This window comes from Amblyomma americanum, chromosome 3, assembly GCF_052857255.1.
Source record: "Amblyomma americanum isolate KBUSLIRL-KWMA chromosome 3, ASM5285725v1, whole genome shotgun sequence".
Lineage (NCBI taxonomy): Eukaryota > Metazoa > Arthropoda > Arachnida > Ixodida > Ixodidae > Amblyomma > Amblyomma americanum.
Window position 1 is genome coordinate 36,754,272 of NC_135499.1, and position 17,049 is coordinate 36,771,320.

At 50.3% G+C, this 17,049-nt stretch overlaps 1 protein-coding gene across 2 annotated transcripts in view; it reads left to right on the forward strand.

The window, feature by feature from the left end:
* LOC144124520 (motile sperm domain-containing protein 1) overlaps positions 1 to 16,521 on the forward strand; it is a 91,712-nt gene extending 75,191 nt beyond the window's left edge. The window contains exon 6 of one of the 2 annotated variants that reach the window (XM_077657242.1): positions 7,252 to 7,343. In XM_077657242.1, coding sequence (XP_077513368.1) covers positions 7,252 to 7,328 — 77 coding nt within the window. In that variant the 3' untranslated portion in view covers positions 7,329 to 7,343. Of the gene's footprint in view, positions 1 to 7,251; positions 7,344 to 16,382 lie in introns of those variants that run through there. The other variant, XM_077657243.1, reaches the window with a different exon arrangement.
* The last annotated feature ends 528 nt before the right edge of the window (positions 16,522 to 17,049 follow it).

Genomic DNA, 17,049 nt, shown 5'->3' on the forward strand with positions numbered 1-17,049 from the left:
TGTCTCGTCGAAGATATAAAGTTTTAGACCGATGTGTAGTGTTTTGAAACTGTGAAATGCAAGATGAATTTATCTGTTATTGACCGCGCATGGGCAACTAGCTGTTCGCGAACATGACAAACAAGAGGAGAAAAGTCTTTGCCAATGCTGTAGTCTGTCCCTTCAGTTTTGAACGACATGAATTTTACGATGATCGGCCGGTTGCGATCTGTCGAGCGGTGCCCAAGGCGGTGAGCGTGCTTGATTTGATTAGGAAGTATGGGGAAATCTAGATGCGTAGAGCAGTGGCTAATTACTTGTTTCCTCTGAATCCGCAAAACTTTCAGAAGGATTAGTGTCGGGAATATTGTAAAAAATATTGGGTTATTACGGCGATAGGGGTTTTCAGCATCGTCTACACGGGCTTCCAATCTCACGATCTGTTGGCTTAGTTGGGTAAAGTTTTAAGGCTGTCTATTTTAAAATTGGTTGTAGAAAGCGTAGCGTAGTGAGATTTCAGAGCAATCATGCGCTTGCTTAAATTGGCCAGAGTTGAGTCAGTTGTTCTGAGCTGTGTCTTAATGTCCTGCAAGTCGGAGATTAGGGTAATTTGGCCAGCTGTTAATTTCTGCAGTTCGGAAATTACGGTTTCATAGTTGTTCAGCCCAGGATTGGTCCCCACATCACCCGACAGGAGTAGAAGCATACGGATCATGCGTAAGCATTCCATAACAACACTAGCGCAGCACTGCGGGCTCGGCAGCTGCATTAGTATGTAATTGCTGATTTTCTGAGCATAAAGAGAGAACATATTACCAACCTGCATTGCGAAGCGGAACGGATGTGGTAGACTGTGCTCTCACACTGTTACCAAGCGAGTCCACATAGCGGCGGCGACAGATGTGCACCTTTTATAGCCGGCGAAGTCGTTGAAGGTGACATCGATGATGGTAGCCATCCAATGTCCGGGAGGCGATATTGTGGCGGCTGGATGCGCAGGCAAATCCAGTATCGATGACGATGTTATTCCGAGATTGGTTCAATGTTCATCTTCTGTGATGAACACGTGTGATGAAGATCCAAGGGGGGGAGGCAGCCAGCAAAGTGGCAAAGACCAGTTGGACGGTGACGGAAAGTAGGACGGCAGATTGGGCGAGCTGGTGTTCCATTGTTACAAACATTGCTGCATAAAGGGTAGATATTGTCACCGACAAACAGGCGAAGCACTCATACCAGGTTTAATTAGACGTGCTGGGAGTGCAAGACAGCAGGGAGCTCGAGCGAGGAAGAAGACGAATCCCCCTAGCCCCTCGAGTGCGCAAGGCATGGCAAGTCCCATCTAAAACAGTTCGGCCGGGGTATGGCGCCACTGGATTGCTTGGTACTGTGGCGTTACTCACCCTCTCTGAAGGGCAATGACTTGGTGCCACAGCAATGAGAAGCAGGAAAGCAAGGGACGGCAAATGTTCCGGCGGCTGGTATAGACACGCCTGAAGCGCTAGCAGGCGTGGTAAGGCTTCATCCGTGCGACATGGATGACTTCGGGGGTCGGCCGTCTAAAGGAGCGAACTGTTCCCTGGGGGAGAACTTCATAGTTCACCTCACTGACTTGGCGGAGTACCTTGTAGGGGCCAAAATATCGGCGCAGAAGCTTTTCGGAGCGCCGACGCATACGGATTGGGCTCCAAACCCAGACTTGTTCGCCAGGCTGGGAACTAACAGCTCGGTGGCGGAAGTTATAGCGGCGAGCGTCGAGGGCTTGCTGGTGTCGGATGCGCTGTCGGGCGAGTTGACGGGCGGCCTCGGCGTGACGAACGAATTGGGCAGCACCCATAACAGATAACGTACTACGAGTCGGAAGCAACATGGCGTCCAGCATGGTTGTGGCTTCGCGACCATGCACTAAATGAAATGGAGTGAATCGTGTCGTTTCTTGTAGAGCAGTGTTGTAGGCAAATGTGACGTAAGGGAGTATGGCGTCCCGGTTGCGGTGGTCTGCGTCAACATACATAGAAATCATGTCAGCGATCGTCTTGTTGAGCCGTTCGATGAGTCCGTTCGTTTGAGGGTGGTAAGCTGTTGTGTTGCGGTGACTTGTGCCGCTCATGCGCATAACTTCCTGCGTAAGGGCCGAGGTGAACGCCGTTCCCCTGTCAGTTACAATGATGATGGGTGCACCGTGACAAAGCACAGTATTCTGAACGAAAAGTTCGCAATTTCGTCAGCGGTACCAGGAGGGAGAGCTTTAGTTTCACAGTACCGGCTGAGGTAGCGGGTGGCGACAACAATGTAATGGTCACCCAGCGAGGTCTCCGGAAAGGGCCGAGTAAGTCCATGCCGACTTGGTGGAAGGGGACTTGTGGCGGATCAATAGGCTGCAGTAGTCCGGCTGGCTTAGTCGGCGGCATCTTGCGACGTTGGCACTCGCGGCAAGTTCTGACGTAATGCTGGACAATTGCAGCCACCCTGGGCCAGTAGTACTTTTGGCGTATCCACGCCAAAGTGCGGGAAAAACCCAGGTGACCAGAAGATGGGTCATCATGGCACGCCTGCAGGACTTCGTCGCGCAAGGCCGCAGGTACGACGAGCAGATAGGCAGCTTCCGTCGGGTTGTAGTTTTTTTTATACAGAACGCCATTGCACAAACAGAATGATGACAGTCCACGTGAGAAGATTCGCGGGGGCGACGCAGCACTTCCTTCAAGATACCCTATTTACTCGCATAATCTCGCACCCCCCACATTGGCTATCAAAAATTGGGAAATTTTTTTTCCCCGCATAATCATCGCACCCCCAAAATTACTGCCGCGAGCCGTCTGCTTGTCGTAGTGATCGCCATCTATTGACTGCGGCCACAACTAACTGCCATGGTTGGGCGCGCGTGCTACTAAGCGGCGGTACTGTGCTATCATCCGCTGCCACCGCCGCTATCGCTCATCCACTCACCACCGCTACGCCATTTTGCGAAGGTGTCTCCAGCTCTCCGGTGTCTCGTAGGCCTCGTTTGCCTTGTTTGCGTGTTGCACCGTGCTCTTTGTGCCGCTTCGCCGTGGGACGCTACGCAAGCTACACAGCTGCTTTTAAGCTAAAAGCTATTGAGTATGCGTTGGAACATGGCAACTGCGCCGCGAGCAGACACTTCGGCGTCAACGAGTTTTGCGTCCGGTATTGGAGACGGCAGCACGACGAACTCAAGACGACAGGTAAGACGTGCCGGGCCTTCCGTGGACCGAAGACTGGGAAATTTCCTGCCGTCGAATCCTCTTTACTGGAATATACCAAGGCTCGACGAGCGGATGGGTGTGCTGTGTCGATTGATTTGATACGGAACCAGGCGTTCGTAATCGCAAGAAAGGAGGGCATCCCGGTGCAAGACTTCCGCGCTAGTAACGGGTGGGCCACACGATTTATGCTGCGCAATGGACTCTCACTCAGGAGGCGAACGACGCTTTGCCAGCGCCTGCCCGCAGCCTATGAAGAGAAAATAGTGGACTTCCATCGATTCGTTATCAGGATCCGGCAGGAGAAAAACTTCTTGCTCTCCCAGATAGGGAACGCGGACCAAACTCCGCTGAATTTCGATATGCCCAGCAGCAGGACAGTCGAACAGACAGGTGCTCGGACTGTGCACGTCAGGACTACAGGTGCCGGAAAACAGGTGCACGGTCATGCTAGGCGTGACGGCGGACGGGCGGAAGCTCCCACCGTACGTCATTTTCAAGCGGAAGACCCTCCCGAAAGGAAAGCTCCCCCCTGGTATACACATGCACATCCAAGAAAAGGGGTGGATGACCGCGGACCTTATGGTGGACTGGGTGAAGACTGTGTGGGGGCGGCGACCGGGAGCGCTTCTTTTTCCGTCGCTCCTCGTGCTTGATAGCTTTCGGGGCCATCTTCAAGAGTCGGTTCGGGCGAAGTTCAAGGAACTGCGCACGGACCTGGCTGGCTGTTATACCCGGCGGCCTCACATCAATGCTACAGCCTCTTGACGTATCTTTGAACAAGCCATTTAAAGATAACGTTCGGAGGCTGTACGCAGAATGGATGGCCGAAGGTGAACATGCTCTGACGCCGGGCGGCAAGATCAAAAGACCGTCCGTGGAGCTGCTGTGCAGCTGGGTATCAGAGGCATGGGGGATGATTGATGTAAACATGGTGGCCAGAAGCTTCAAGAAAACGGGAATTTCGAACGCCCTGGATGCGACCGAGGACCACCTGGTGTGGGACGACGAAGAAGCATCGGAAGATGAAGAAACCATCGAGTCCATTGTCGACACGGACTCTGATGAAGAGTAGAATTGCCTGCAGGACGTACGCAACGTGAGTAGTGATGGGGAGGTTGCGCGCGGCAAATAAAGTGCTTTAGCAGCTTGAGCTTATGGTCACCCTGTACTTTCATAACGAAGGTAAGTTACGCTTGAAAGTAATGTTTTCGTTATATTTACAATTGCAGACCTGACAATCCTGATCTTGCACCCATTCATCTTTGCATTTAACACTCCGAAACGTTTGCTTGAAAATTTTCCCCGCATAATTATCGCACCCCCAAACTTCGCGTTGATTTTCAGGGAAAAAAGTGCGAGGATTACGCGAGTAAATACGGTACTCAATGAGAGGCCGTAGTTCACTGTCGTCCCTTTGGTGTTGAGTGAGGACGGACGTGGAGATGGCGCCGAGAAAAATAGAATCGTCGTCGGGATCAGCTCGGTTATCCTCGATAGGAGCACGAGACAGACAGTCGGCATCACTGTGCTTCCTTCCGGACTTATAAACGATGGTGACATCAAACTCTTGAAGGCGAAGGTTCCAGCATGCAAGCCGTCCCGAGGGATCTTTGAGGTTCGCCAGCCAACAAAGCGAATGGTGATCATTGACGACTCTAAAAGGGCGGCCGTATAAATACGGGCGAAATTTGGTCACTCCACACAGAATTGCCAGGCATTCTTTTTCAGTAGTGGAATAGTTCGCCTCCAAGCGTGACAAGGTGCAGCTTGCATATGCGATGACACGTTCGATACCATCCTGCCACTGCACAAGGACCACACCGAGGCCGATGTTGATGGTGTCGGTGTGCAGTTCAGTGTCGGCTGACTCATCGAAGTGGCCAAGGATGGGCGTACTCTGGAGACGAGTGCGGGGGTCTTCGAAGGCCTGTTGTTGCTCCTGGCCCCAGAGGAACGGCTCGGCATCTTTCGTGAGGCAGGTGAGGGGCTCAGCGATCTGGGAAAAGTTCGGCACAAAACGCTGATAATAGGCGCAGAGACCCAGAAAGCAGTGCACACTGCGCTTATCGGTTGGCACAGGAAAAGCAGCGACGGCGGCTGTCTTATCAGGGTCAGGACCGACTCCCTTAGCGCTCACGATGCGGCCGAGAAACTTCAACTCCTGGAAGGCGAAGTGACACTTTTCGGGCTTGAGGGAAAGACCGGCCGAACGAATTGCCACAAACACAGCGCGCAGGCACCTCAGGTGCTCTTCGAACGTGGCGGAAAAGATGACTACGTCATCTAGGTACACTAGGCAGGACTGCCATTTTAGATCGGCAAGCACGGTGTCCATCATCCGCTGAAAGGTAGCAGGAGCCGTGCACAGGCCAAAAGGAAGCACCCGGAATTCGTACGGACCATCTGGTGTAATAAAGGTGGTCTTTTCTCGGTCGCGTTCGTCCACCTCGATTTGCCAATAGCCACTGCTTAAATCTAGTGACGAGAAGTGCGTGGCATGGCGTAACCGGTCTATGAAGTCATCAATGCGTGGCAGAGGATAAACGTCTTTTTTGGTGACTTTGTTAAGATGCCTGTAATCAGCACAGAACCGTATGGTTCCATCTTTCTTCGTCACTAGAACAACAGGCGATGCCCACGGGCTCGTCGACGGTTGTATCACGTCGTCTTGGAGCATTTCTTGAACTTGTCGGCGAATGGCATCCCGTTCCTTCGAAGAGATCCGATAAGGCGGCTGGCATAACGGTCGCTGGTTTGTGTCAACTATAATGCGGTGCTTTATGAGCGGAGTCTGCCCAACCTTGGAGGTCGAGGCAAAACAGTCGCGGAAAGATTCGATAAATGTTCCCGAGGCAGCGTTTCTGATTAGACGGGAGGTTCGGGTTCATGTCGGTTTTTACGGGAGTGGTCGGTGCCTCCACTGATGCCGGGATTTCGGACAGCGAGTGCTGTCCCACAAATTCGCTAAGTTCTTCGAAATATGCTATAGCTGTTTTGTCAGGCAAACACTGGAGTTCAGAACCAAAATTGGTCACTAAAGGTTCGGTTCCCCCACTGTTCAATTCAATAATTCCGCGGGCTACAGATTTGCCGACACAGGAGCAGTGAGATGTTGGTTTCAGCGATGCCACGAGTGCTGGGGCTGTTATCACACTCGATGGTAACAAACATGCTGGCTCTGGACGGGATCAATACATGGTCGTCACAGACGCATAACTTCGCCCTGCGTGGCTCGGTATCGTCGTCGACAGGGCCTTGGGTGGAAAACGACACTATTAGCTCCTGGAGGTTGACAACGGCACCGTACTCCTGAAGGAAATCCAAACCGAGTATGAGGTCTTTAGAGCACTCGGGTAACACAGCAAAGCAGCCAGGGAAAGTAACACCGCGGATCTGGATTCGCAAAGTGCAGACACCGATCGGAGTTACCGCGTGGCCACCAGCTGTCCGGATCTGCGGCCCAGACCAAGGGGTCAGAACCTTCCTCAAGGCCGTGGCTAACCGTCTGCTCATTACAGAAAAATCGGCGCCGGTATCCACGAGTGCGGTAGCGTCGTGGTTGTTGGCGGATACCGGTATTTCGGTGGAGACCAGTCGGTCGCAGCGCGTCGTCGTCAGTCGGAACGTCGCTGCGAATCGTCTGATAGAGGCTCTTGACTCGATCCTGTAGTGGCAGCCCTACCCCCGGAGGACGCCGTCTTCAGTTTTCCCGACGTGGGGACGTGCCTCTGAACTGGCCAGAGGATGACGGGCGGCCGGGCGAAGAGAACCGCCTTGGGGATGGCGATCGGGACTGGCGTCGCTGCGAGGTTGAAGATTGCACGTTATCAGCCAAGTACTGTTCGATATCCCATGGTCTTTCACCGTAGCGTGGTCGAGGTGCGTCAGGTGAAAACCCCCTGAAACCCATTCTGCGGTAGGGGCAGTGGCGGAGGATGTGGCCGGGCTCCCCGCAGTGGTAACAGAGCGGCCGATTGTTGTGTGCTTTGCTCACGGGTGGCCTGAACTCCTGCAGCATGGAGGGTACAGTTGCGACTGGCTCCTGCAGGTACGGCACAGGAGCAACGGGGGAAAAGGCTCGCATCGCTGGCCTGGGACTTCGTAGCGCCTCGCTGTACGTCATAACGGAGGGCGCCGGGTGTGGAGTTGGGGGTGGCTGCACAACTCGTCGGATTTCTTCACAGACCATGTCCGTTATGGCAGCGACACTGACCTGTGGAGCTTCAAAGTGAAGTTTCACCGGTTCCTCGTGCACAAGGCTTCTTACAAGCTCCCGAAGATCTTCGGCGGGCAGCGATGTAGGCTTGTACTGGGAAGTGGCTGCTACAGAAGCCTGACGTCTGTAGTGGGCGCCCCGTTCCTGCAGAGAGCGCTCGATACCCATTGCCTCCTTGGTAAGTCGGACACTGTTCGTGGCGGTTCACGGACCAGTCCGGCAAATAGCTGCCCTTTTACATCACGTATTAAGTGGCGTACCTTCTGGGCTTCGGGCATAGCTGGGTCGGCCCGATTGAACAGTCGCATCATGTCCTCTATGAACATCGCGACGCTCATTCGGCTGCTGTGATCTTGAGCGCAGAGTGATTTCAGCCTTCTCTTTTCTTTCGCTGCTGGTAAATGTCGCTAGCAGCGCTTGACGAAAAGCCTCCCAGGTGGTAAAGGAAGCTTCGTGGTTCTCAAACCATGTTTTGGCCGAGTCCTGCAGCGCAAAGTAGACGTTGCACAGCTTGCGCTTGCCGTCCCACTCATTGAAACCCGCCACTTGGTCAAAGCTTGACAACCAGTCTTCGGCGTCCTCAAACCTCTCACTGTGGAATGATGGGGGCGACCGAGGCGTGTGAAGGACGAGCGGTGGGGCATTCCCGGAATGCTGACTTGTCTGGCTAGCCGTAGCGGACGTCATGGCCCTTGCTGGTCTTGCGAGTTGGGTGTAGGCCTCGCAGGCGGCGGCTCGCCTTGTGGACAGGTGTTGTAGCCATGCGTTGAGAACTGACGTCAAGAGTGTCCTCGAGGTCAGCGTACATGGACCTCCACTAAATATGTCACCGACAAACAGGCGAAGCACTCAAACCAGGTTTAATTAGACGTGCTGGGAGTGCAAGACAGCAGGGAGCTCGAGCGAGGAAGAAGACGAATCCCCCTAGCCCCTCGAGTGCGCAAGGCATGGCAAGTCCCATCTAACACAGTTCGCCCGCGGTATGGCGCCACTGGATTGCTTGGTACTGTGGCAATATGAAGGCAGATACATCACGGGTGTATGTTGGCATTTTGGATTTTTTATCTCATCATCGATGTATGACCGTGCGCATGTGTGCCCAGTTGTGTACGTATAAATTGAGTTCTTACTTCAAATGAATCAGTTGTAAGTTCAGCGCCGTGTTTGTCTCCTCCTCTTTCTGGTCCTGTTGTCTAGCGCTGTTTGAATTTTCTTGTGGCGGAAAGTGCCTGCATTGCGAAAAGTAACGGATTAGTAGACTGTGCTTTCACACAGCTACCGAGCCACCTCACTTAGGTTCGCACTTAGGTTAGGTGGGACTCGCTTAGGATCACATACACAGTTATGCCAGTTGTCACAGTGTTGCCAGTTGACTGGCTGTATCATCACACTCGCACACACCGACGCACCACAGACGCCGAACGTGCTGTCGCCCACATTCTTCATAAGCCATGCCTCAAACACCCCATTCGCACAACCCTACGTAGGGTGCGCTAGAGAGCAGCCGATGGTGAAAAGCTTACACAAGCTGCACCTAGTAAAGCTGGTTATAGAAGAATGGAAGACATGCAGTCATTGAGAGCGTTTCATTGAAGTTATTTTATGTCACCTTCGCATTGGACACACGCCCTTAGCACATTACTTCATTCTTGCAAAGAAAGACGAACCTACATGCGTACACTGCAGAGAGATGGTCACCACAAACAACATAATAATATCCTGTACAAAACTTGATGAACTTAGAAAAAAGCATTTCCCTCACTTTTATGACAAGTACATCCCATTACATCCTTGCATACTCCAAGGAGAAAATTCGCTAGTCGAAACCTCTTCTCTTGTTTCGTTCCTAAAAGATGAAAATGTCCTAAACCTGCTGTAGTGTTACAAAATAATCTTTAAACTTCTTCACACCAAGCAGACATATTAAAACTTGTGTTTGGCAGATGATGGCCTTAGCTGCCTATGTGCCATGAAACCCAACACAACACTCTTCTCATTGTACTGAAGGAGCATTCAACAGTGCAAGTGGTAACTTGCAAAGCCAGAGCCACCCCAAAGCTTTTTGCAGCAGCGGGGAAGAATGCCTTGGCCTCAAACAGAAGTTCAGAGTATGTTATTTCTGACGAGTCCCTAGTTCTGCATCTCCACGTCCCGTACCATGAGGTGCCCTCTTCTTGAAGTTTTCGATGCAGTAAAAACCTTGGAGTTCTTCAGTGAGGGCAACAAACTCAACATGGCTCAAATATACTTCATTTTTGCTGGGATGCAGCGGGAGTTCAGCTGGCATGCAGCTGAGAAGTGGGGAAGCTCTTCGCATTGCTTTCAGGAAAGCGACGAGCCAAAGAGGCAGTGAGAGAGTCCAAGTAGTGCACGTATATTGCCACGCAATAGTGTGCCTCTGGCGAATGATTCACGTAGTTGTCTTGGTGGGTCTGATGAGAGGCTTATCTTGGTACAGATATTAACATGTTTAAGTGATTGGCCGCTTCACTTTTTGTGTTCATGATGTCGGAGAACTGCTCTTCAGCATTAATCCAGTGGCCACGAAAAATATTCTGCAACTCAGTGATGGGATCATGTCCAGAATGGAAGTCTAATGGTACACTTTGAAATACGTTCGTAACTGTTTCCAGTTGTGTGCTGTACTTCGCCACAATGTACAAGCAACAATTAAAGATGAGCTTGTTGTTGCACACTAGAAGATGTGAGCTTGTTGCCGAGTTGCAGCGTTCAAGTTTGATTCCATTGATGCGAGCTCCTCGAGTGCTTTGACTATGGCCACATAATGCTGAGAGAAGATCCTAAATGACTTGTATTTTGCAGACCATCTTGTTTCACACAGCATCGGAATGTTAGGCACCAATTTCCTTCAGAGCACCCTCACACGGAAAAAGTTTATCATTTGTTTAATGATCCCTATTGTATTTCGAATTTCAGAGACCTTGTTCAAATCGTTTATCGCGGGGTTCAGTTTGTGACTGGTTGTGTAGTAGAAGAACAGTGCCTTTGGAAGCTCTTTCTGTATTATTCTTTTCAGTCCAGCTTCTTTTCCAGCCATTGTAGGGCATCCTTTGTACCCCTGCCCAACAAGGTGTGAATCAGCCCAGCATCAGTTAAAAACTTCAAGATCGCAGCGATCTTGAAAGCAAAGTTCAGTTGCTCCAGCCCTACAAATCCCAAAAACTGCTCTCGGAGGCAAACCTTGGTTCCTGCCTTGCCAATGAAGCGAATGCCTATTGACATCTGCTCTGTTCCTGCAATATCTTCAGTTTCGTCCGTAAGGCCAAAAAAAGCAAACACTGTGTTAGCGTCGGCTACTATTTGCCCTCTCAGGATGTCGCCACAGATTGTGATGATCTCGTCATGAATGCGGACGGAAGTGTACTTCAAACAGTCCGGGATGCCTGTGATTCTAGCTTTGCATAGAAACTCTCCGAAGTCACATTCTTGAGACAGGTTAGTTGCTTTCTCGCTGTTGTCACTGCAATTTAGTCCCAAGCAAGGAGAAGGAGAATCATCATGGCTTATTGCGTCACGGGAGCTCACTGTTGGTGGAGTCCCTTCCATTGAGTCGACGACCTCAGCTACTGTCTGCTGATGAAAGCTTGCATAATTCTGGTCAAATGCTGCAGCGTTCTCACATGACAAACTAGAATCTTCAACCGGGCAGCTGTCAAACTCCGTCAGACACCCACTGACACTTGAAGAAGCGTCGGATGTCCATCATCTGGGAGCACTTGAGGCAAAGCTAGCTGGGGAGTTCCTCGGGGTTGACGGCGCGCGCACACACACACACACACACACACACACACACACACACACACACACACACACACACACACACACACACACACACACACACACACACACACACACACACACACACACACACACACACACACACACACACACACACACACACACACACACACACACACACACACACACACACACACACACACACACACACACACACACACACACACACACACACACACACACACACACACACACACACACACACACACACACACACACACACACACACACACACACACACACACACACACACACACACACACACACACACACACACACACACACACACACACACACACACACACACACACACACACACACACACACACACACACACACACACACACACACACACACACACACACACACACACACACACACACACACACACACACACACACACACACACACACACACACACACACACACACACACACACACACACACACACACACACACACACACACACACACACACACACACACACACACACACACACACACACACACACACACACACACACACACACACACACACACACACACACACACACACACACACACACACACACACACACACACACACACACACACACACACACACACACACACACACACACACACACACACACACACACACACACACACACACACACACACACACACCGCTTGCTTCAGTGGGGTGATAGGGTATAGGTATCCCCAATGTAGCGCGCGCCGCGGGAAACCGGGAAAGGAGGATTAGGCAGCACTTGAGTTCTCGTGGTCAGTCTCCGTACAGAATGCAAAAAAAAAAAAAAATGCACTGGTGTGTTTTTTATCAGTGGCACACCTCAAAGTAATGGACTTCTCCACTGAAAGGACCCCCACTTTCTCCTTTGCCTTGGCACAGTAGAAAATCTTTTATCTTTCTTTGCATCGCTGTGGCATGCAAGCTTCCCCAGTGTGCCCACTGTATTCATATGCATGGTCAGGTGTGCATCGCACACATGTTGTTGTGTGCCACATTCCACAGTGGTGGCCCGCAAGAGAAATTAGGAGGAGACTGGGAGGGAGACTCGGAGAAAACAAGACATTTCTCTTTACATCATGCAGCAAATGAAAGACTGTACAGGATAAGAAATGATGACGGAAGTCCTCCCGATGAGGCAGACAGGTGCCCTTTAATAGAGTTTTCGCCTCCAGTTCTCGCCCTTGCCAGCCAAGCAGCAGGTTTCATGGGCACGACCCTTGGGAAGAATCATGGACGCGTATCCCAATGCTACAGCTGGGAATCTTCCGTTTTCTTGGAACTTTTCCCGGTCAGTTCCTAGAACCTTCTCAAGCTTCCAGGAGCCGCAGTAGCACAGTGGGCGGCGAAGCAAGAGAGAGAGAAAGGGGATCACGTGTCGTTCCTGAACATGACGTGTTCTGCTCGTTGAATGGGCTGGTCTGGGACGTTCTCTCTTAGATGTTTTCATGGAATTCTGCAGAAGTAAGAATCACGAACATTGGTGAAAGCAAGCAAGCTTTTTTTTTCGTAGAAGCGGACCCCCGTGACTCACCGTTGGACGGTGAAGTGGCTAATTAAGTCTTTGCGGGCACCAACGCAACCCAGGGATAATACCAGAAAGAGTCCGCTGGTTAATTCATGAAACTAGAGGTACAGTCGCCGACGGATTTTTTGCACTCGAAGGGACCCGAAAAATGGTCCAAATAATCACAGTCCGAAAAATCCGTGAAGTTCAAAAAAATCACTTTATTGAGATGAAATCGGCTTAAAAATGTCGCTGATTTTGCCTTATGGCAACTTTCTCTTGCTGGCGACGATTTGCACCTGTATTCGCGCCAAAGTTGTGCTTTCACCGTACATGCTAGACAGCAAGGTCACCGCATTTAGATGGAATACTTCCCATGCTTCTTTGACGGACCCGGCAGGGCCATGTTGTCCACAACCCGAGTGTGCACCACACTGCTCGTCAAACACACACAAAGATAAGGCACTTTTCGGTCAAAGCGGCGGAACCGCCGGACGCAATCACAAAACGGCGAATGGATGTAACTTCGTGAAGACTGAGCGCCACTCGGTCGACGGGGTCAGAGAAACCCAAGTGACGAAACGGTGAATGGCAAACGTAAGGGGCCCAGCCACGGTGGCTTAGTGGTTAGGGCGCTCGGCTACTGATGCGGAGTACCCGGGTTGTAACCCGGCCGCGGTGACCGCTTTTCGGTGGAGGCGAAGTGCAAAGGCACCCGTGTGCTGTGCTATGTCAGTGCACGTTAAAGATCCCCAGGTGGTCGGAATTATACCAAAGCCCTCCATTACGGCACCTCTTTCTTCTTTTCTTCTCTCAGTCCCTCCTTTATCCCTTTCCACCAAGGTGTGAGATAACTCCTGCACAATTTCCTTCCCCCAACAACCAATTTTCAACGTATGGGACAAGCAATAACTGCCCGCGACAACGTCGGTAAGGTGGCTAGATTGGGAAAGTGTGAAGACCGCGGCGCTTTCCGTCGGCCACACGTGACCCCTCTGTACACCGATGCCGCCAGGAGGAATGTGGCGCTGCTATTAGTGGCGCGGTAAGCTCAGCCGCGTCGGCCTTGCGCACCCCGTAGCAGTTAGTCAGTTCAGTTCGTTTCGTCGCCTGTATTGGAGTGTCTGTAGCAGCGTTTTCTCATCCGAGGGCGAGATGCCTTCAACAACAAAAAAGAAGGTGGGGCATTTGTGCTTTGCGCCTGGGTGTGGCATGGGATACAGAAAAACAAAAAAAAACTTTCTGTTCCCTTCCCCTGCCTGCCAGGTAATGTTTGCCAAGTGGTCTCGAGCGATCCCAAGTGCCGACAAGGCCTTCAGTATCATTTTACAGTATTGTCACCATCCTTGAAAACGAACTTGCGCATGCATTCAGCCGAACGCGCTTGCATGTCGAAGCTGCGGAAGAGGTATTTTACAGTCAATTAGTGATATGTGCCAATAATTAGTCGTTTTGAGCATTCTGTTACGCTGACAGCATAGTTGTACGTTTTTATTTCCTCACAAGGATTATTTTTTTCCTTAAGGATATATATAAATCAGGAGGATAGTGAGAAGAAACGGAAAACACCGAAGCTTTGTGTGTTGTAGATCAAATTCTGAAAAATTTTCCCCCTCACTTGTAAATAAACGATTTCATGGCCAGATGTGCTGCTTCATTGCTAACATGAGCGTCAAGATGGCATACATGCTACAGGTTCGCAAGCGGCAAAAAAAAACCGGTTCGTGCGTTGGGGCACCTGGTTTGTGCTTTGGGGCGCCTTCATCCTACCCACCGCGGTGGCTACTAGTGGTTAGAGCGCTCGGCTACTGATCCGGAGTTCTTGGGTTCGAACCCGACCACGGCGGCTGCGTTTTTATGGAGCAAAAACGCTAAGGCACCTGTGTGCTGTGGTTAAAGATCCCCAGGTGGTGGAAATTATTCCGGAGCCCTCCACTACGGCACCCCTTTCTTCTCTTAGTCCCTCCTTATTCCTTCCCTTAGGGATTTCCTTTCCCCAAAAACCAATTAATATTATTATTTAAATTATTTCGGGCATTAACAGAGTCCCTCAAGTCCTAAATGTGCACGCACAAAATGCGCTTCAGTCCAGCTATGCAATGCAAACTCTGCTTGTGAAGCAGCACATTTCATGGGAATAATGATGCAAGTTGACGAAACACTATTTTATGATAAAGATCCATTCTTTGACACTAGTAGAAAACGCGCGATATGCAAACGGGGCTCATTTTCGCTTCAGTGGTTAAATTTAGCCTACGCGATGCGCTCATTTTCGCTGCGCGCCTTACCGCGCCTCTGCCGTCAGCGCCGCCGCACGGCCTCGGCACGCTGCGGGGCCATGTTTCCCACGCCGGTTTTCACACCTTTCCAATCTGGCCACCTTCACGTCGGCAACAAAAGGAAGTTGACGGCGATGACAATCTGGCTGCCACCTCGAAGTGTAAGAGATCACAGGGACCTCTACTGGCAAAAATGAGGTACCGAAAGTTGTATGTCAAGCCAATCCAACTGCAGCGTAAATCCACCTCAATCCAAGATGGCGCCTTTTGCGCCGGCGAAAAGCCGATATGGTGGCCGATTTTGGATCGCAGGCGACTGAAATTAGTCCGAAACATCGAACTTTCGGACTTTTTAAGTACGAAATATCCATCACGAATATGTATGCGCTTCTATGGGGTGACTGATGGTGTCTCATCGAGGTCCGAAATATCCTACAAGTCCGAATTATTGGAGTCCGAATCACCTTTTGGCTACTGTATATGCTCTTTCACTACAACGTGCACTTTTGTGTTGAGCGTGGTTTGGCTGGTGTCATTCTAGCATTTCCGTGGTTTTGTATCTTTTAAGGTTGGCTGTCAGTAACCAGATTCATTTGTTATAACCGATGATGCGCAAAGACAGCATTGTTATAAGCGGTTTATTTTACCACAGAACACATGGTGAAACTGACAGTGCTGCGGTGGTCTGATATCATGCCTTCGGATTACATGCCCTGCCCAAGCCCATTTCTTCCTCTTTATTTCAACTAGGATATGATTAACACTCGTTTGTTCCCTCACCCACTCGGCCCGGTTCCGGTCTCTTAACATTACACCTATCATTTTTCTTTCCATAGCTCGATGCGTTGTCCTTAAGCTTAACCCTTTTCATTAACCTCATCCCCACCTTGAGCAAGTTGCCCTCCCTTACCTGACAATCTCTTCTCACCCTCTCTGGTTTTAATGCAGGATTTTTTCAGAGGTTGTTTGCTGTCACTCGGCAGTGAATTGAAGCTATGCAGGCATATTGTTTTATTCGCTCTTTCATTCTGCTGCCATCATTCATTATACTGCAGAAATTTTGTGAAAATTGCACCATAACTATCAAAGTTGCCTTGAGTATGATTTGCAAAAAAAGATGCTCCTCATATTCTGTGTGTTGCGGAGCAAAATGGCATTTCAGCCTTGTGAAAGCTGCATGTTTGATGGTGCTAATAATGTTATTTTTTCAACAACATTGCTGCAGAGTAGAAGCGTTCCAAGCTTTTTCAGTCACTATGAGAGTGACGTACAGTAGTGCTTCAGCATTGCAACTTGGTTTGAGCATTGTCCCAACACAATATGTGTCTCATGACTTTTTCTTTGTGCAGGCCTCGTCACGATGCTGATCTTTCGGCAGTGAGCAGGACCTCCTTTCAGAGAACGCTGGACGTCCTCATTTGTAAATTGCCTCTCTGCTGCCCCACTCATGCGTTTTTTATAATAAATTGTGGAAGGACTGTTTCTTAACTTTTTGTCCCACCCAAGTTGCAAAGACAAGTCAACAGATGCTTCATTGCAGTTGCTTGCAGCAGCCTACAAAAAAAAAATACAGCTAGTCTTGTTTTATGCCCACCGCGTTGTTTGTACAAGAATGGGTGACCAAGCCTGTGGTGCTGCAAATCATAGCCAGGTTCAGGCAATAAGGAGCTGAAAAGTTATTACATTCGATGACAACTTTTCTTCGTAAAGCCCGGAATACATGCGACATTTTTTTTGAAGAAGTGCGCGCGGCAAGAATCATCCCGCCGGTGCGACGCCCCGCCAGAGATACATAGAGCGAATAAGCGGCGGCGCGCTACTATCCCTCACTGCGAAAGCAAATGTGATCAAGTGGCAAATACCACTAAGCGTGGACTTAATTCAGAGTAGCGATGCTGACTGTTTTGTTAGAATCACGAAAGTGTTCATTTCAACACCACTGTACTAATTTCAGCAAACATGCATAGCTATATACAAGGGCGTTTCAAATGAAAACCTTAAAACTTCCATGAAATC